The 21,431-nt window shown below is 37.6% G+C and overlaps 1 protein-coding gene across 4 annotated transcripts in view; it reads right to left on the bottom strand.

The window, feature by feature from the left end:
- Positions 1 to 20,480, bottom strand: part of LOC306862557 (ceramide transfer protein) — a 35,858-nt gene extending 15,378 nt beyond the window's left edge. For 2 of the 4 annotated variants that reach the window (XM_079405434.1, XM_079405436.1), the window contains exons 1-4: positions 20,085 to 20,480; positions 18,671 to 18,805; positions 2,991 to 3,107; positions 959 to 1,000 (exon numbers count right to left, since the gene is read on the bottom strand). In XM_079405434.1, coding sequence (XP_079261560.1) covers positions 959 to 1,000; positions 2,991 to 3,107; positions 18,671 to 18,805; positions 20,085 to 20,228 — 438 coding nt within the window. In that variant the 5' untranslated portion in view covers positions 20,229 to 20,480. The remainder of the gene's footprint in view (positions 1 to 958; positions 1,001 to 2,990; positions 3,108 to 18,670; positions 18,806 to 20,084) is intronic. The other 2 variants (XM_079405435.1, XM_079405437.1) reach the window with 1 other exon arrangement.
- Positions 20,481 to 21,431: the final 951 nt, after the last annotated feature.

The following is a 21,431-nucleotide window of genomic DNA, read 5'->3' as shown; positions in this document are numbered from 1 at the left end:
AATCAAAAATAATGGCCGTGTCTTTGTTACACAATTAATGGCCTCAGAGACTGGTGCACAGATGATAAACTTCAGGATATTAACATCCATTAAGGCTCTCTCTCTCTCTCTCTCTCACTAACACACCCACCCCAAATCAATAAACCTAATCAACTGACAGCAGGAGAGAAAAAAAAAAAAAGAGGCATTGTAATCAGTGACATGTTTAATTCAGCAGCAGTATCATTAAAATATTTTGTGTGCAGTGTTACTTTAGCATCATTAATATACTGTTATAGTTTTTGTTAATATTTTGACAAGGGTTATTAAAAGTTGACTAAAGCTAAAAGCATAAAAAACATCTGTTACTCAAAATAAAATAAAATATTAAAAACTCAATTTCAGCTAACTGCCAAGGTAACATTTCTCATTTTAAATTCAACTTGATTACTAAAATAAAAAAATTAAATTAAAAAGATTATCAAAAACTAAAAATAGAATAAAAATAGAAACCGTTTCAAAATATGAAAAACTATAATGGCAACATAATTATACTAAAATAACACTGATTTTGCATTAGTTCTTTTTAGATTTTCTATGTACATTTTAATTTGTTACATTTTCATTCATTTTTTTAAATAAAGAGGTGCATTTATTTCAGTTTTAGTTATTTTAGTACTAACTTTAACTCTTTTTAATACTTTGATTTATAAAATACATTGAATTTTATTTCCATTAGCAATTATTTTATCTCAAGTGACATCGATGTTTTATGGCGTTTTTTGTAATCGTTTTAGTTTTAATTAGGATAATATCCCTAGTGAGGCTGAGTCGGGGCTGATATTTTGAAGTCATGGACTCTGCACAAAAGGGATTATATGACATCAAGCACGTCTTTTAGATACACAAGCACACGTCTCATTTACAGTAGCTTTATTGGGAGTGTGTGGTGTTGACACAGTGAGAGTGAAAGGCTTACCACAATACAGCTCCGATTAGATGGACAGATCACACTCACAACCTGCAACAACAGACAGATCTGAACAGCTCCACCCATACGAGTCAGTGTCATATCCTCACGTAACTCAAGCCACAGATTTGTTATTAAAGGTGCAAACGGACTATGTTGTGCTCTGCAGTCAGACCGTGTTATGCATTATTTCTGCTGTCAGATTCCCGCACCACAGGATTTTCAAAGATAATTGTATAGTGATAAATCCACCTGTCATGTCATATAATGGGGTCTGCATTAAAAGTATTCATTGCTAAAGCTGATCTGTGTGGGACTATTCCCTTTGTACCCTAATGAAATGATAGGCAGAAGGAAAGTGTCCTTGGGAAGAATTTCAGCAGTGACTCAGACTGCGAGGCTTGTTCCAAGAAGAGCCATGTGTGCGTGAGTCACTATCGGAGAGGGGTCATCCTCGAGTCAAGAGAAGAATGAATGGGGAAATGTGTGCGAGCAAGAGTGACCCCCCCTCCCCTGGGCGGCAGAAATCAGAAGCACATGTGGATCAGGGTGTGTCCTCATGACTTGAACACTTGTGCAAACTCAGCAGACAGACGCTGAAAAAGGCAGAGCAATACACACACACACACACACACACACACACACACACACACACAGAGAGAGAGAGGATGGAATATAGGTAAAATTAAAGAATTTTAAAATTATTTAGTTATAATCACTTACTAATTAATTATTTTTTTAAATTAATAAAACTAAAGGAATTAATGCTCAATTCATTTTTAAATATTTTATTTATTACTTTTTATTATATGATTTTTTTATTTAAAAAATATATATTTTCTTATAAAATAAGTATATTAGTTTATACTTATTTTATTTTTAAATGTTTTAAAATAAAATCAACAAATAAATATAAAATTCTTCATTTTTACATTTATAAATTACTTTTGTGATTTTTTCATATATGTAATAATTTATTCATTTAGAATTATTTATTTTTATTTTATTTTATTTAAATGAATGAAAATAAAGTTATATAAATTAACTGCATTTTTTTTAAATAATCACTTTTATTTATTAAGCATATTTATTTAATCTAATATATAATTATGCATTCGTTTAGATTTATTTTGTTATATTGATATATATATATATATATATATATATATATATAGTGTTACTTAATCACTTTTTTATTAAGAGAGAGAGAGAGAGAGAGAGAGAGAGAGAGAGAGCGAGAGTGTGTGTGTGTGTGTGTGTGTAAAATCCTTCAATAAGACCTTATCTCAAGTTTTTTGTCACTCAGTAGCTCATATCATGATTCATATCATATCACTTCCCCTCATCAGCCTTTGATTGTTTTGGTTTTTCCACACTTCTAGAGTTTGATTTCCACCACAGATGTTCTCTGTCCTCAACCCCCAGCCCCTGCGCTGTCTCCACCTGCCCACATCCTTTCTCTCAAGGGTATTTTACTACAGCTATGCGACTGGTAAGTTCACTCATGCACGTTAGTACTGAACTGCTGCCTGCGTGTGTTCGTACATGTGAACTGCTGTATGAGGTTTCACATATGATCAACATTCATTGTTTTCATTTGCGTTACCATAGAATTGGGCGTTTGTGATCTAAACGGACTTCCTGTGTGTGTGTGTGTAAATCACTTCAGTGCTCAGCTGCTCAGATGATGCAGAAAGACTGAATCACATTCATAATGTCACACACAGTCAGTCTTTTCTCTCTGATTTCTCATCTCAAGGCGTTATTATTTAGTTTTACGACTCAGCAAGCAGCCTCTAGACAGGTAGCTCTGAGCTTGCTATTTTAGTAACAGAGTAAACAAGACAGCAATGTCTGACTGTTATTTCCGATTTCAGAGTAATTCACCCAAATTTGTCACAAAAATAACAAAAAACAGTGGTTGTTGTCGATCAGATTGCATCTACATAGGCGGTTCTCAGCCAGAAACCAGACTTAATACTGATAGTCAATAGTCTGGCTGTGTGAGAGAAGAGCATGCTGGGTAAAGACAGACACTCACCCTGTGTTGCTCGATGGAATCGATCCATTGGTTGCGATGCTCTGGGTCCTGAGCACGTAGATACCACACGCTATCATTGACGCTGATGTCCAACCGGCACTCGTCAAACTCATGAGGCTACAGAGACAGAGAGAGAACACTTATTAGACTGATATGATCATCAAACATCATTACTAATGACAATCACTTTTTGTACATTTATTAACAAGTTGCTTTGAATGAGAGAGGGATCCAAGAACCCAATCTGTTGTTGATAAACTACAACTATTCAGTACTAGACAGAGTAGTAGTAGTATATTTTTATTTATTGCCATGTCAGCATCTAAGGCTATATTCATGGCAAAAACAAATAAAACAATACAAGTATAACAAATACAATAAAAACCAGCAAACAAAAAAAACAAGTTATATTACAGAAGATTTTTACACATTAACATATGATAAAAATTCTAAATCTTTTTCTGGCAAAATTATACTAAATACTTCTAAGTGGAGTTCAGTACTAGACAGAACAACCACAACCAAAAGAAAAGAGAGAGAGCCTTGACCCACTGAGCCAGCTGGGAAATGGGAGATATTTCCCTCTGAAAAAAATAAAATAAAATAACTAACAGCAGCCATGTCTGAGTGTGTGTGTGTGTGTTTGGTATTATTGCCAGATGTTGATTTCTGCAGACCTCACACTGTTCTATGAAAACCAGATGAGGAGTCAATCACTCCTCTCCTTCAGTCTGATATACTGCACTCCTCTAGCCCGGTGTTTCTTTTCTTTTGCCTCCCACTATCCGAGAACACACCAGTATTTGTCATGATATATCATCACACACACACACACTAAATATACTATTAATTCTTTATGTATTAATTTATTTTTATATTTATTTAAAATTAATTTAATTATAATCCTATATTTATAAATTCAATTTATATTCATTATTTTACTTTCCCTCCCTCTCTCTCTCTCTTTTTTATTTTTTTATTTTATTTTTCTTAAATATTTTATTTATTATTAATTCAATTATTGATTAATACATTTTTCATTATTTAATTTTATTGTAAACCATATCATCCAGCCAAGACAGTAATTATTCTCATTTCTAATTTAAAAAGGAATGACCTGAAGTTTAGTGAGCGAGTCGTTTGAACGATTCCGAGAACAGGATTCAGACTCATGAGTCAAAAATGGATCTGACAACCACTTTAGGGAAGTCGCAATTTATGTTTGTTGTTACATGCAACCACTGAGGGCAGCACTATAAAAAAGAATATATTTTGCCTTCACTCACAGGAAATGACACTACTTGCGTGAGTAATAACCCGAGACCTTACAAAGACGCATATCAGACTACATCAACAAAGACAGAGCATTAGAAAGACCCCAAATGATATGACAGACACCTGGTGCTCTGGATGAAGCGTGGGGCGCTCATTCAAAGCCTGACGCTAATCACAATATGAAGACGCATGACAGGACGACACACGAGGAATGAAACGGGCTTTAATGAGACCGGAGACAAAGCTGCATGTGTTTAAAGGACAGAGAATAATCAGTCACATCTGAGCGAGGATGATTATTACTTATCACACCACAAAACACCACCACAACAACAAACAAACACAGAGAGCCAGAGGCCTCAAACAGGCTTTACATAGAAACAGCATCTTCCCACTGAAAACCCAGAGCTCAGAGGAAGCTGTGAGAAAACTAAGAGACTCTATAACAGTGTGAGACTACCAAGAAACGTTATGCTGCCTTATAAGATGCAGTTGCTGCCTGAGAAGGCGATCCCAGAATGCATTGCGACGAGCTCAGTCAGCTGGATCTGTTCTGCATTTACAATGGCAGTGTTTGAAAAATGGCTGTTATGATGGTGAAAATGTCAGTTTAGATTTAGGAGTGCTTATATTTGTGCATGGAACCCAGAATGGACTGACGCGGGAACGTTCTACTGCCTGTATGGGAAAAGCATTGAGAGGGATTGTGGGAATGGAAAATCGAGACACGATGGGCAATGCAGGGGACCCCGAGAGGGTCACAGTTGGTACTGAGAAGAGACACTAAAATAAACACAAGGGTCGTCACCATGGGACTGACTGAACCTGCGAGACACCATCAATCGCACAGCAGTGTACACAAACACAAACATCACAACACTTACACACAGATGTTAAACAGGACTGCTATCTGTTGATTCGTGTGTGCTTCCATCTGAGATAGTGCTGCATTGTGGGTAAACATGATTTAGTAGAGCTGTAAACGTAACATGACCACACACCTATAATTAGCTAATGAGGACACAAGTAAAATTAGTATATAATAAGCAGTAAGTTTACTAACATTCATAGTATATACACTATAATGAAAATACAAAACATTTCTTCATAATATCTTGATAAATGTCTATTTTCTATTTTTATGTATATATTTTTTTCTTCCATGTTTTTTTTAACTTAGCACCTACTTTACTATATATAATTATATATTTTATATCATATATGTATCTCACACACACAATCTTATTTATATTCATTACTTAGCACCTTATTTTAATAAATTTTTGTATTGTTATTTATGTTGTAATTTTGTTCTTGTCATTACTTGTTTTGTGTAAAATGCTTTGAGGATATTGTATGTAAATACTTCATGCCAATTGAAAAAATGGCATGAAAACAGAAAGAGCAGGTACAGAGCTCTTGCTTTCTCAGTGCATTATTGGAAATCTTCAGTCCTACACGTGAACTGAACTTCAAACACTCTGGGTGGATGCATTCATTCCCTTTCCAAAGATCGGCTTCCCAGCACACACACACACACACACACACACACACAGGCCTACGTGTGCAAAGTCACAACAGCAAAAGGAGACAGACAGTGAGGGAGCCTGTGAAATTTACAGCATTGCGTCAACAACTAAATGAAATGTGACATTTACAGAATCCCAGTACAATAATCAACACATCGTGTGTGGCAACATAAGAATGATGCATTTTTGTACCGCATCCAGAGAGTAAATCACAGTGTGCAAATATGCACAGCTGTATGGTTTTTGTACAGCTACAGCAAGAAAATAGACAGATGCATCCAAAGTAAATACTACATCTAAAGACAACAAAATTTGATTATTCATTACAATTATACAAGTCAGACAATAGTTTATTTGTGTAACGGTACACAAATATGATGGTTCGCTACATACCTCAGTTTTAACGTCATGGTTCGTTATGATTTCGGTACAGCAGGGGGGAAAACTAAACTTTTTTTTTTTTTTTTTAAATAGTGGTTTACTGAACAAGTTGCTCTCTCTTTAAATACATTCAGTTATAGTTTAAAATTTCTTAGTGATAAAAGTCTACCTCAGTTTATGCTTGGGTAGATTATGCTTAGGTATGCTTGTCTGGACCCTCCACCAGACATGTAAATTAGATTAGATTCAACTTTATTGTCATTATGCAGAGTACAAGTACAGAGCTAATGAAATGCAGTTAGCATCTAACCAGAAGTGCAAGAATATAGTGTTTTATATACATATAAGTGCAGAGTAAGTGAAGATATGATTTACAGAATGTACAGTGGAATTGCTATATACAGTATTGAGCAGGGTATATACAGAATCTAAATAGGAATGCAATGTAGGGATTGTATGTACATTATGAACAGAGCAATGTAGGATTATATAGATTACAGATTATATATACACATTATGAACAGCAGAGACGTGAGAACAGTGGTAATAAATAAATAAATACAGCTGGATGAGTGTGTGCAAGTATTGATAGAACAATGTATTCTATGCAAAATAACAGTAGTGCAATATTTTATAGAAATAGTTTACTGTGCTTTGTACAGTAACAACTTTAGACAGTTTATAGTGTAATAACTTTAACAATGTGCAGTCTGTGCAAAATATGAGTAGTGCAAATGCATGTGTGTAAAGTACTGTGACCAGTGCAGTAATAAGCAGGTGCAGGTTAGATTGGTGGTGTGGCGTTCAGAAGTGTCACAGCCTCGGGGAAGAAGCTCTTCCTGAGCCTACTAGTGCGAGAGCGTAGGCACCTGTAACGCCTGCCGGATGGGAGGATGGTGAAAAGTCCATGGTTAGGGTGAGAGGCATCCTTGATGATGTTTCTTGCCCTGACAGACAGCGCTTATGATAAATGTTCTCAATGGAAGTTAACTGGGTGCCGGTGATCCGTTGAGCAGTTTTCACCACCCGCTGGAGTGCTTTGCGGTCAGATGCGGAGCAATTGCTGTACCATACTGAGATGCAGTTCGTGAGTATGCTCTCAATGGTACAGCGGTAGAATTCCACAAGGATCCTGGGATTCAGGTGAACTTTCTTAAGGCTCCTTAAGAAGTAAAGGCGCTGCTGTGCCTTTTTGACCAGAGTGGAGGTGTTATGGGACCAGGTGAGGTCATCAGAGATGTGGATGCCAAGGAACTTGAAACTCGACACACGCTCCACTACAGCTCCGTTGATGTAGATGGGTGTGTGTGCATGACTCCTAGTCCGCCTGAAGTCCACAATGATCTCCTTTGTCTTCTGGGTGTTTAGTTCTAGATTGTTGGTGGCACACCACACAGCCAGGTGCTGCACCTCATCCCTGTAGGCTGACTCATCGTCATCCTTGATCAGACCTACCACCGTGGTGTCATCTGCAAATTTGATTATGGTGTTGGAGCCATAAACAGGAACACAGTCATGGGTGAAGAGGGAGTACAGGAGAGGGCTCAGTACGCAGCCCTGTGGCACGCCGGTGTTCAGGGTGATGATGGAGGAGGAGAGGTTATCTAATTTGACGGACTGAGGTCTGTTAGTCAGAAAATCTAGAATCCAATTGCAGATGGGTGTGCTGATTCCAAGCTGGCTGAGCTTGGAGATCAGCTTGGAGGGGATTACAGTATTAAATGCAGAACTGAAATCTATGAACAGCATTCTCACATGTGTGTTTTGACTGTCCAGGTGGGTGAGGGCAGAGTGAAGCGCTGTTGAGATGGCGTCCTCTGTTGACCTATTGTGGCGATATGCAAATTGGAATGGGTCTAGTGTAGCAGGGAGACAGGATTTTAAGTGGGATGCAACCAGTTTCTCAAAACACTTGGCAATGATGGGGGTGAGTGCAACAGGACGGAAGTCGTTAGGGACCGAGTCAGTGGAGTGTTTCGGTACTGGTACGATGGTGGAGGTTTTGAAGATAGTGGGGCCAGTTGTTGCACATAATGCCGTTTTTAAATGACCTTTTAAATAAAATTTCTAGGCTATTTGTTCAAATATATTCAATTACACACTGGCTTACTTGTGGATTACTTGTGGATTATTGTGATGTTTTATCAGCTGTTTGAACTAGGGGTCGACCGATATGTGTTTTTCAGGGCCGATGCCGATACCGATTATTACAGACCAAGTAGACTGATAACCAATATATTGAACTGATATATATGTCTGGTGTAAAAATGAAAATTAATGTCAAAATTAAGAATAACAAGGTCTCTGACAAAAATGGCCTTCCCTAGTGTTGGTTGCACTTCTTACTCTGGTCTTCCCCCATGCATCCATCTACAATAAGGGTAATATATAAAGAGAGAGTTAAAAGTGGGGCCACTGTATGCTTCATGATTAAGCCTATGAATACTAAATACTAAAGCTAAACAGCTTGGGGAAATGTAAGTATTTGGCTTCAATAATTTACATGTTAGAAATGTATGTGTAATAGCATAACCTCTCATAATTCTTCATTAATTATTTTCGGTTGACTAAATCATAACCTACAAGAGGGGACTATTCAATTCATCATCTAATGCACATCAATTGATTAATTTAAAAAGCGCAATGTATATAATAAGTGTAAATAATTTAATTGTCTTCATAGCTCCATTGTAGAAGTTGCGAAGAAGACCGCAACTATTTTAATGAAACTATAACACTAATAGCCTGTTATAGGCTCACTTGGTTCAATAGCCTATTGAAATGTCCCAATTTCCGTCATCATAATCTTGGCCTATGTGACAGTATCTTAATCTTGGCCTATGTGACAGTAATTTCCATTAGTTTTCATTTACAGTGCAGTGCAAATGAAGGCATAAAACATTAATTTAATTTATCTTTTAATCAAATGAGAGTTAAACTCAAATTTGGCAAACAAATGGTTTACTATTAAAATTAAAACATGGAAGAAATAGCGTATTGTGTGATTGTTCTTTTAAACAAAAGTTGTAATAATTGTAGTAGTATTAGTAAATAAACTGAACTTTTATTTTGACGGGTTGCCATGAGGACCTCTTAAGTTTCTGTAGCCTATTTATGATATGACGATCGTTTTACTCAAACGAAACAGTCAAATGCTCATGAAGTAACTCTCAGAGCAGTTCTGGGGATGTTGTTCATATATTTATGTCCTCATTTAGTGAAATGGCAGATGTGGAAAAATGTCCCAACAAAGGTTTGGCGTGCCGAATCACACACAAGCATGACGATAACATGTTCCAGGGTGTGAAATAAGCACAGTGTGCTGAAGTCCACACTTGAATGTGATTAACCAGCAAAAAATGATATCAGGAGCTGGTTCCAGATGGACGTTAAGGCTGTTTACTGAGCAATTCAGTCTTGGATCTGTGTTTTGGGAAATCAGATACACAGGAAGGTGGGACTTCAGCTTTAACAAAGGAAACAAATGCCACGCTGACCCACAGATTAGGACACAGGATGCAAAGGAAGAGAGCATGTCATATGACTAACTAACCCGCTGTTATTGACAGGTTAAAGAGCATCTATACGGGATTTAAATGTCCAGACAGAGTTTTGGTTAGAGCAAATCTTGGAGGAAGGAAGTATATGACAGGAGAGATGAGCAGAGGGACTTTCTGACTTGACCCCCAGGTCACCAAACAGGAATTCATCAGCAGGAAGGCAGAAGGGAGCAAACTTCCCGGTTCAGACAACAGGACAGTCGTACATCTCTCTTTTCCTTCTATTTCAGATCTACACATCCTCTTTTTTCACTCGTTCCACCCTTTTAAAAATATCACAGATCATTCCCGTGTCTCCACGCTGCTCACACCTCCTCCTCATTTTAGCATTGGTTTTCTTTACAGGACATTTTAGGGTTCACTGACCGTTTGATCTGTAATGGAGGCCGTTTGACACCTTCACACACAGATTCACTCAAACCCATTTTAACATAAGCCCTCTGAAAGCCCGAGGCGCTCAACGGCTCCGGCAAAATTGGGCTAATCGAACTTTCCAGCAGATCTGCAGCGACTGCCTCAAGATTTAAAGGGACAAAGCACAACAAAACGTCTCCAGTCAATCTTCACAAATCATACTAATCTAACCTGTTTAGTGATGTTATTAGAGGCATTTCCTTAATTATATGTTGTCTGCACTATGTTTGTATTTCTGTACTGGAAGCTCCTAACACCAAGACAAATTCCTTGTGTGTGTAAACACACTTGGCAATAAAGCTCTTTCTGATTCTGATTGAACTGTTAATGTTCTAAACATCCTTTCTATAAAGCAGGGGTGGCGAACTCCAGTCCTGGAGAGAGTTCAGCTCCAACCCCAATTAAAACTCACTTGCCTGTAACTTTCTAGTAACCCTTCAGACCTTGATTAACTTGTTCAGGTGTGTTTGATTAGGGTTGAAGCAAAACTCTGCAGGGCTTCGGCTCTCCAGGATCGACGATCGCCACCCCTGCTATAAAGTATTAAAAGGTTCATTAGATGGAATACAAAAGTTTATATGTTTGATACAATGCCCTTATGAACAAGTTTATGTTGGGGAAGCCTCTTGTTGTGAAATAGATCATATTACTGAATGTAGGAGTGTAATTAAAAGAGGTTATGTAACCACTTCAGTGCTGTAACATTTTTAAAATAATTATCCTATGTCCTCTTTTTTGTTTACTGGCACATAAAATTGCCAGCAATAGGAGGTGATATTGACCAAAATCAAAAATGAAATGTTATTTGAATTGAATTTTAAATTAAAGACTCAATAAATGTAAAAACCCGTTTAAAAATGTGTTTGCAGAAATATATTTCAATGAGTTTAACTCTAAAGAAGGCCTGTGTGTTAAAACATGTTTGCAAAATAAAGAACAGTTTTCTTCCAGCTTCAAGATTCTTTCATTTCTCTACTCCACGAGTGCTGCTGGTTTTGTTTATGTATTTTATGAAAATGCCAAGGCTACTCTTTTCCATACAATAAAAGTGGACAAGTCAAGCTTCAGAAAGGACAAAAAATAAAAAATAAATAAATAAAATAAACTGCAGAATAGTCCAAGTCTTATAAAGCTACAACAATATTGAGACATTAATAATTTCTATTAATATGGTGTGAAATATTTGAGCCTCTAGCATTATTGAGGGCAACTGCAAAAGTAATGATTGTTTTCAAAGCAGTGTTCCAAAAGATTGACTGCTGTGAGGTTTTGACACTAGTTTATGGTTTGCAGTATAAAAAAAGCAGGTCACCGCACAGACATGACTGCAGATGACGACTTGAGCCCAGAGTTTACCATGTGGCAGAAGGTGAGGATATGCACACAATGGCTGTGAGACTGAGAACAAGCTGCTTGATAGCACTCCTCTGGGGTTTAGCACAGCACACTAATCGAAAATGCAAATGCACACACACACACACACACAGTCATTGACATTTTAAAAAGCACTTGACTCCCTTTCTCTTTTTGGCAGCTGTAACTACAAACACAGTTGCCTTAATCAAATATTCAGCAGGCTAATACAAGTGTGTGTGTACATGCGTTGTGAAAGCATTGGGCTTTGCTGTTAAGTGATATTTATAAACTTATAAGAATTAGCCTACTTCATAAAATGAGACAGGTGTGCAAATAAGCACATATTTTGCACATCTTCTCAGAAACAATTCATGCATGGTTTCACAAACGAATCCACGCTCTGGAAAAAGTGAAGACATTAAGTTATGAAGACTTTAAAAATGCTTTTTGCTGTGTCATTTCTGAATTTAGTTTGCACACAAAGCTTGACCTCAGTTTGATGAAAATGAACATTTTCCAGACTGTGCATGCCGTCCTACAGCGATGGTCTGCGATGACCCTCGCTGAAGTACCAAAATACCAAAGCTGCCGTTTTATTTCACCAGAGAGCAGCTTCATTTAATGTCTGAAAGGCTTTTATACACCATTTATTGAACCCTGGTGACCGCTGCCGACATAAAAGATGTGCCTCCATAAAAACAGTCTCTGCTCTTAATTTCTCTCTCTCAGTGTAGCTGTAAACAGTTGCAAACTAATGACAACTGACTCATTTTCTGTTACCGAGTAAACTTGCATTTGCCGATTTATCACAAAACATAAACTACTCTGCTCATTTAGCGAGACATCTACGAGTAAATGATTTACAAAAAAAAAGGTGGCATGAAAATGTTGGGAAGATCATATAATAATTTTCCCTTTTTGTGGCACCAGAGCAGTTCAGCACACGAGCGTAAGGCTACATGAAGATCAAGTCAGTTGTGTTTACAGAAGACTGATGGGTTGGTAACGCATCTGGTAGCAGTTTTGATCAGTTTCTCTTGTGGTTTAGGTTTGGATAGATGAAACTGGATTGAGAGCAATCTAAATGATATTCAGCCCAAAGCCACATAAATGATCTCAAAAAAACCACATGAGAATACACACAGGACCTGCAGGGTTTGGACACCAAAGAAAGCACACACATCTTCAACAGGAAGACCTCAATTTGATCCATTTTATCTTTAATAAAACCAGCGAAAAGAAACAAAAACCATCAGGTCAAAACAATAGAGTAACTTGATACACACTGTTTCCACATTCAAATCGCCTTTACAATTTCTGCTTTTCCTCCCATGTCTCTCTATGTCCTCTTTTACTTCTCTCCACTCATCCAACTACCTTCCAGGGCTCAACTTTCAGGATTGTTCTGCTCTTTATACTTGCTCTATCAATATTTTTACTGGCCCAAATACAAGAGAAAAAAAATAATATATATATATATATATATATATGCAACAAATGTTTAAGTCGGCAAAAAAAACCCCCAAAGAACATGATCAACAAATGGTAAGAATGGTGGCCTTTCCTCTACTGCATTTATCGTAGGGGTGGGCGATATGGGAAAAATATCATATCACGATTTTTTATAGAAATATCACGATTCACGATTTTTATCACGATTCTTTGTTAGTTTTATTATTTTGGTTTTACAAGTTGTCTGAGCATTACAGCCAAACTAGAAAGACAAAGATGCATGGCAGATATTTAGGCCAAAGTGGGCGAAGATAAAAAATCTTTGTCATTATTTTATTTTTCTTATTAAAAAATAAGAACAAAGATACACATTACAAATACACATAATATACAAATAAAACAAACAGTGCTTTATTTCCAGGTACAATAGGTGTATTTAGCAGAGCATTCAATGAAATTGAATGAACAAATATAAAAATAAAACACTAGATAGACTGATTCCTAAAGCAACTGTATTAAAGTTTTTCAGTCAAGAATAGTGAGTGATTTTTCTCTTTTGCGTTTTGTTGTTTTGTTAACGTTAAATGAATAGTTCCCCCACAAATTAATATTCTGTCATCTGTCTGTCAATTCTGTCATAATGTTGTATTTTTATATCATCATTTACTCAAAAGTTGTTTTAAACCGGAATGAGTTTCTTTCTTGTGCTGAACATTTATAAATGCTATTTTGAAGAAGGTGGAAAACCAAACAGTTGCTGGTCCTCAGTGACTTCCATAGGATTTTTCTTTCCTACTATCAAAGTCAATGTGGACCAGCAACTGTTTGGTTTTCCACTGAGTAAATAATGACAGAAATTAAATTTTAGGGTGAACTATCCCTTTAATGACAGTCGACAGCACGTTTAGTGTCCTGTCCCTTTAAGAGCTGCACACATCTAATATACAGTACAGGCACGCATCCGTTTCTCTCTTAACTATTTACTTTCATTTTAGAGATAACCAACTCAGTCTGTATGTAAACATTGTGTGTTTTGACAGTATTAGCGCAAAATATAACTTAGTTGAGTAATCAGGCGCTCGCGCTGTTAGACAGGCGTTTTAGTGCGGGTGCTTCAGGTGTATGCGCTCAGAACAAGCGCACGTCAGACCAGCGCGCGAATTAAACATTTAACCAGCAAGGCTTGTATGCAAATAATGTACTTTTGCGATCGCGAATAAGTGCAGTGTCCTGTCAGAGTAACTCTACTGCTGTATGTCGTGTTGCACAGTACATAGAGACGGCGGCGCCAGAACTGTAATTGACAATGTGCGCGGTAGCGCGATACTACGATATTTCTTAAAAAGCAGATCGTGGAGACATTTTTATCGTCCACGATCAAAAATCGTCATATCGCACACCCCTAATTTATCGTCTTCTGCTGTAAGCTCAGCTCTATTAAGAACTTTGCCTGTCCTGACATGAGTCAAGCACTGCATTTTAGATCCCACGGTGGCATTTGCAATGACCCGCCCTGCACCAGAATAACCTGTACCTGTGCGTACCTGTCCTAAGAGAACTTCCCCTCTTCTCCTGTCAGATCATGACATAGTCCAGGTCCAGCGTAGCTCAAAGAAAAATTGCATGTTTATGGGCCACGCTTTTGGAGAGCTTAACAAGAGTGCAAGAGGGCAAGAGAATTCCAGCTCACGTGAGGGTAAAACTTGGCAGGCGAAAGCACATGCACATCAAGTTCAATGCACTGGGAGCGCTGAAAGCTGTATGGCGTGGCCGCTGTATTGATGTTTTTTTTTCTTGGGCTGAATACAGCCGTTGATAACAGATCCAACTCAAAACATTGTGAAGCGAAACTCAGAAAAAGCACTTAAAACACCTGCTAACACAATTGTAGGGTGACGTCCAGGGGATTGCTTATGGCTTTGAGTGGTTTTTAGCATGTCGCTATATTGTTGCTTATTTGCTCAAGTCAAAATGTCTATAGTGTCTGTGTCTCCTCAACTAGAGGCCCTTGGCTGAAAAGGCTATGGCAATATCTTTAATACTTCCCAAGTAAGAGGAATAAATACTAACTTTGGGGAAAAAAACTCTAGTGGTGCTTTTTCCCATTTTTGAACTGTCCCCATTGGCATATAATGCATCAAAGACTACTCAAGTCTACAGATTTCACTAACAGACCTACCAATCTGGGTAAAAATAAAATAATGATGCTGCCATTTGCACAAAGTCATTTTTGCCCCCTGTAGTTTGGCTTCGAAGTTTCAGCTGAAAATTGTCATTATGTCATTTCTCTTTCTTCAGAAAAAATATTCACAAAATCAGAAAATTTATGCCGGGGAAAACCCCAAGGAAATTTGGTTGATTTGACATGAAATGACCTTATAGCGTAAACTGTGCAAGACAAGTTGCACGCTAAATTTAACAAATTACCAGATGCTTGGGATAAAAATGCCCGCAAAACTCAAGATTAGGGTGCAAAAAAAAAAAAATTATAATTTTTTTAAATTCTACACAACTAAATCCATTACGGCTGTTGTGATTAAAGTGAAATTTAAAAAAAAAAAAATGGATGAAAAGTGTTGATTTCAGCACTGCATTTGGATCTGCTCAGGTTGCATCAAATTTTAAGAAGTCTTTTTGTAGTGTTGAGCATTATAACCATTGTATTCTGACTGATGTAATTGGTTAAATTTAAGTATTTGACCTGAAAGGCAACACGGATATATTTAATAAGGTAATTATAAAAACTGAAATGTTAAAATGTTTGTAAAAATGTTATCCTTCATGTAGTTAAGTTCATTTCTGGCAACAAGTTTGTTCAACTTGTTCACTAACCCCAAGTATGAGCAATAGGAAAAGTATTGCTTGAGTTTCAATGTAAAATCAGGCAATGGTAAAACAGCCTACTGGATTCGTTAAGTGTTGCTGACAGACCGATTAAGTCAGACTGAGTGTGTGTGAAATTGTTTTTGATCTTTCACAATCCGTCTCCATGTCCTGAGGTCTGACATTCACAAATCTAATCAAGTCCAATTCAACAACCTGAGCGTCTCACAAAAAGCACAATTAACACTGTTTCCAGCTTGTGTGCTGACCTGAGCACTGAACCAGCGAGACCCAGTTTTATAAGGATGCACAATGAGGCATTCTGGGTTTGAATCAGGCCTTCACGTGGACGATGTAATCCTGTTGTGTCTGCAAGGGTTAAGCCAGTCTGATTTTAGGGTGGTCCCGTTTGTGTGTGGTTTAAGTATGTGTGAATCATGTGAGGACAGCGTAATCGCAGGCAGGAAGAGCGTAATGACACAATAACCTGTTTTTGTGAGGATTTACGAGGACAGATTGCTGCCGTGTGTGTGCTGAATCAATCTGAATAAAGCTGCTTCGTATTCCAGAACGGCATTCTGAGAGAAAGATTTACTGAGAAAGAGAAATACATTTAGATGCACTATAAATGAAAAAAAAAAAAAAGAGTCTGTTTTTGCCCTCTTTTCGAGATTACACAGAAAGGCCCAAACTCATCCAGTGACCAGGGTGCAAAATAAACAGTAACCACGTGCCAAAGTGAGTAAAAAGAAAACACAGTGGTAAATTTATGAGGAACTGGAACATAATACATGGTTGAAATCCAACGCTCACTGATGTAAGCAACACATGATTCAATGCAAAGAGTACAAAACTCTCAAAAAACTAGGAATATTCCTTGCAAACAAAAAAATTAACAAAAAAACTCTGAAATTCTGAACAGATACAGAGATGAGAAATGGCTTATATAGGCACACAGTGACCTGCAGTGTTTAACACTAAAATGCAAGGAAATAACAACCAAATAATCCAAAGAAATTCATAAATCAAACGGCAAACAGTCTTTAAAAAAAGGCCGGTAGAGAATATTTTTAACTAATAAATTCTGCCAATTCACTCACCATTGGCAGGTGTTAAAGTTAATTTTGGACCCTAAACATCTCATTTCTACCACACGCTTGCGTTTAATACCAAAGTTAATATTTAGGATTACCCATAAAGGTTGGAGTTCAACAAATACACAGCTGGAAAAGAGTCACTCTCAAGTCTTGAAACAAAGGAGCCATTTTTCTCTCGCTCAAAGCCAAAATGCAAAGCATCAAATTAGAATGTCGAACACACAGCAGCGACCTGCAGCTTTAAACATGAACTACCTGAGCGCAGGCTGTGCACACTCACAAACCTACAAAACCATTCCATCATCAAGCCCGATTATTTCAGACTTCACTTCCTGTTTTTACTCTATACATTTTCTTACATCTAAAACAACTCAGAAAATGCTTGTATGTTCCTTTCCCTGTATCTTCAGTAAGGGTTTTGGTTTAATCATTGAAGGACCAGCAGTAACAGGGTCACCATAAGGACTTGTACCTCTCCAGTGGTCTCCATAACAACACAACCTTCGCCCTGTTTCCTCATTTTCAGTGGTGAGGCAAGAGTGTGTGCATGGACTGCTGTGGCACATGTCGAAATCTGTGTGTGGTCATGAGTTAATCTTCAACGCAATGCAGGGAATTCTCATTTCATTCTGTTTGTCCGGGCCAAATCAGATCATAAGCAATCAACCAAAAATCTGAGCAGTATGCATTCATTATCCGAGCTCCTATAGATACTGTATAAATTCAGTAGCATTTGTCACTACTCAGTTTGAGTCAAATGTGAAGGCAAAGTTGACTGTGGCCAACAACTTCTGCAGGTGCGTGTGCGCGAGTGTGATTTTAGCATTAATGGGGGGGAAATAGGCCACAGTCTGTCTGTGCCTGGCCGGCTGCCTGTGGCAAAGGATCGTGTCTGTCCTCCGTTAATCTCTTTTCTCTTTTACTCTGCCCTAAAAAGAGCTCTCAGCACATCCACTGCCTCAGCGATAATCATTTTAGATGAAGCACAACCATCGTACCAAATCTAATTTCTAGAGATGCAGCAATACAGACCCAGCTTTAAAAAAAAAAGAACATTTAAACTAAGATTATGATAATGGGAATATTACTTTTTAACGTTCTCTGAACAACAAATATTAACATTTGTAAAAAGTCAGACGAACGTCCAACTAAAATGTTTCAGAAAAACAATGAGCGATGTATATATTGTTCTTTTTTTGTGCTAACGTTTTCAGAATGTTGTTAAATAGCAGATAACTTTATAATAGAACAAACATCATTGACATCAAACATCATTGTTCTATTGACATCATCGGAAGAATGTTTTTTTATAACTTTGAGAGAACCTTTATCATTATAAATAAATATAATAAATATCCAATAAACAATATGACGGCCCAAAACAATCAGTGAAGTTTCAATAATGCATTCAATTCACTGAATTATGCAAAAACAGGGTTATTGATGTGAAATCAGACGCCTTGCGTATAATCAGGTATTAAAACATTTTAATGCACAATATGCCAAAAAATATGCTGCTTAGTAATCCTGAAGTTGGCATACAAGAATTAGAATTATGAAAAATCATAAAAATTAGGCATTATATTATCTGCTTAATCAGACTGATAATAAAAAATGTCTATATTGTCAACAAAACATAATGCATTCAACTACAGTTCTGAAGCTCGCAGCATGACAATCTCCAATTTGAACCAATTGAAGCTTTCGTTTTGAATGCACGCCATCATTCTAATTTTGGCTCAGCTCTGAAATTCCCACGGCTGTCTGGAAGGATCTTTCCCCGGGATACTCACTGTGATGACAGCCTTGCTGAGGCAGAGGGAACCGCGGCACCCATACTCGCGCTCGTCCTGGGATTTGTAGTAACTCAAGGTGTTGTTCTTCAGCACGACCCAGCGGTCTTGCCATCCGTGAATGTAGTTAGTCCACTGTAGACAAACAAAACTGTTATAAGAAAACAAAAAGCTGGATCTAAGAGTGTGCACACAGCCATAATGATGACTTTTGACAATAAACATATGATGCACAGTTCAATAAAACAATTGATTGTGTTCTTGAATACATAGATATACTTTAAATGGGAGAGGGTTTAAGTCATTGCATGTGGAATAATGCACTAATCTCTTATGGAATATGCTCCTCTCATCACAAAAACAGATGATCAGCTGTCTGAGTCATGAGGAGAGGTTTTCTCCTTTAATCCCATCAGGAAGAAAAGACGAATGAACTCTAGTAACCCCGACTAATTCCAGCTTCTGCCCAGAACCTGCTGCACCCCTTCTGAATTATATATGCATAAAGAAAGATATCCATGCATCATATATTAAGTATTTATCATAAAATATCAAAAAACAGTTTTGGTTAACATAACCTTGGGGCTTGCTGTCTAAAGAACGGCATATGGTTACCATGCACTGGAAATCAATATGGAAAATATAATCAAAAACGAGCAAAGCAGTAATAAGGGTAAATAAGCTTTCCACTGATATATGGTTTGTTATGATATGACAATATTTGGCTGAGATCTAGCTAACGTTACTGGAATCTGAGGGAGCAAAAAACAACAAATCTAAATATTGAGAAAATCGCCTTTAAAGTTGTCCAAATGAAGTTCTTATCAATGCATATTAGTAATCAAAAAACAAGCTTAGATATATTTACAGTAGGAAATTTACAAAGCATCTTCATGGAACATGATCTTAATATCCTAATGATTTTTGGCATAAAAGAAAAATCGATCATTTTGATCCATACAATGTATTGTTGGCTATTGCTACAAATATACCTGTGTTATTTAAGACTGCTTTTGTGCTCCAGGGTCACTTATATTATTTAAACTGTTAAGCATTTGTAGTATTTGCTGTACTGCGTTTGATTTGTGCTTAATTTAATTAAGAAAACCCATGCGTCCGGGCAGTAATGAGGAACTGATCAGAAGTAAAACATTGAGCATATTACGGTAATAGGTAACGTTAACGTTAAAAATTGTTTAATTGTCATGTAAATAATGTCACCATGCAAAATATCTTAACTAAAATCAGCATAATTAACGTTACTGTTTGTGATTACGATTTTGGACATTTTCTTGACAAGCTCCGTGACATTCATCCAACCGTCTGACGTTTGTTTACATCGGATCAGGTGGAAACACACACACAAACACACGCTTTCCCGGTACGGAAGGCATTATTCGGGATCGTAACTCACCTTACTGAGCACCCCGCCGAATTCCGCAACCCCTATGTGCGGCCCGGGTCCCGGTTCGACGTCCAGATCCTCGTCGGAACCGGAGGAGTTCCAGCTCTGGCTGTCCGGTAGGAGTCTGCCGTTAGGAAGCGGGCTGGAATTCATAACGAATCCAACGAACGCTCCACTGAGGGGGAAAAAAACGACAAAAACAGAAAAAACGCGGGCGTAATATCAGCGGCGAATGTCCGTTAGAGGGCCTCGCATCGATTACGGTGTTGTTTATCCAGGAAATCCCGAAAATAAGCGATAGATGTGGAAGCAAACCGTCCTTGTGTTGATTTCAAGAGCGTCTGTGAGGCTGCGCGAGGCAAGCGCGAGAGACACCCGCCCCCTCTCTCGCTCTCTCTCTCTCTCAAAAAAAAAACGCCCTCTAAATCAAGATCAGCTGCCAACAGAGATTCTCCTCACTCACAACAACAAATATTCGCGATGGAGTCGGGGAAAAAATGTGGAAAATAAAAAACAAAAATGATTCCGCATTTCTATTTTTTATCCTCGCCCGCAGAGGCGCGCGCTTGCCGCTGCTCTCCTTCAGCTCAAGGGGCGCTGGCTAGTGTATGACGTCACCGAAGCCTCGTTTTCCTTAAATGGAAACTTTTGCCCCGCCCCTCTGCAGAAATGATTGACAGTTAGAAAGAGTTAAAGAAACGCCCTCAAAGTGCACTCAGCTTTTGGGTGAAAAATATTGATAACACTAAAAATAATTAATGTAAAAATTTATTATTTATCACTATGTGGTTATATTGGTGTGAGTGCCGTTTGTTTTTAACAAATATTGATTGGTTAAGTGTTTAATAGCTCACCATGATAGTAATCACCATGGTAACGATTGGCATCAAACATCACGTGCAGCCTATTTTCATCTAATTGCAGGTTCAGTCTATATATTTTTTTACATTTCCACTCAGTAAAATGTGTCTTATACTTACAGAACCTACAGTCTATGATGCTGTGGTTTGTTTTCAGGCCTTTGCTATGGAGTTGCTAAGGTGCCATGAGGTGTGTTTTTTGGTTGCTAGGATGTTTACTCATATCACTAACTCTAATGTGAGCAATAATGAAAGTGTGAAAGCGATGATTCACTTTTTACTAAACACTACAAATCAAGAAATCTAAATGAGTTTTGCGTTCACCTTTTCCTTTTTGCTTTGTGTTAAGATCGTTTAGGAACCACATACGATTATATTTGGCATTGTTTGCAGGTTTATTTGTCAAATTCACACAGATTAGGGGAAAAAGCATTACGTAAGTGGGTGAATCCTTTAGTGTAGATTCATATAACTGCTAAACAGACAGAAAAGTGTG

The sequence above is a fragment of the Barbus barbus genome, assembly GCF_936440315.1.
Source record: "Barbus barbus genome assembly, chromosome: 43".
NCBI lineage: Eukaryota > Metazoa > Chordata > Actinopteri > Cypriniformes > Cyprinidae > Barbus > Barbus barbus.
This window is presented reverse-complemented; position numbering and strand designations above follow the sequence as displayed.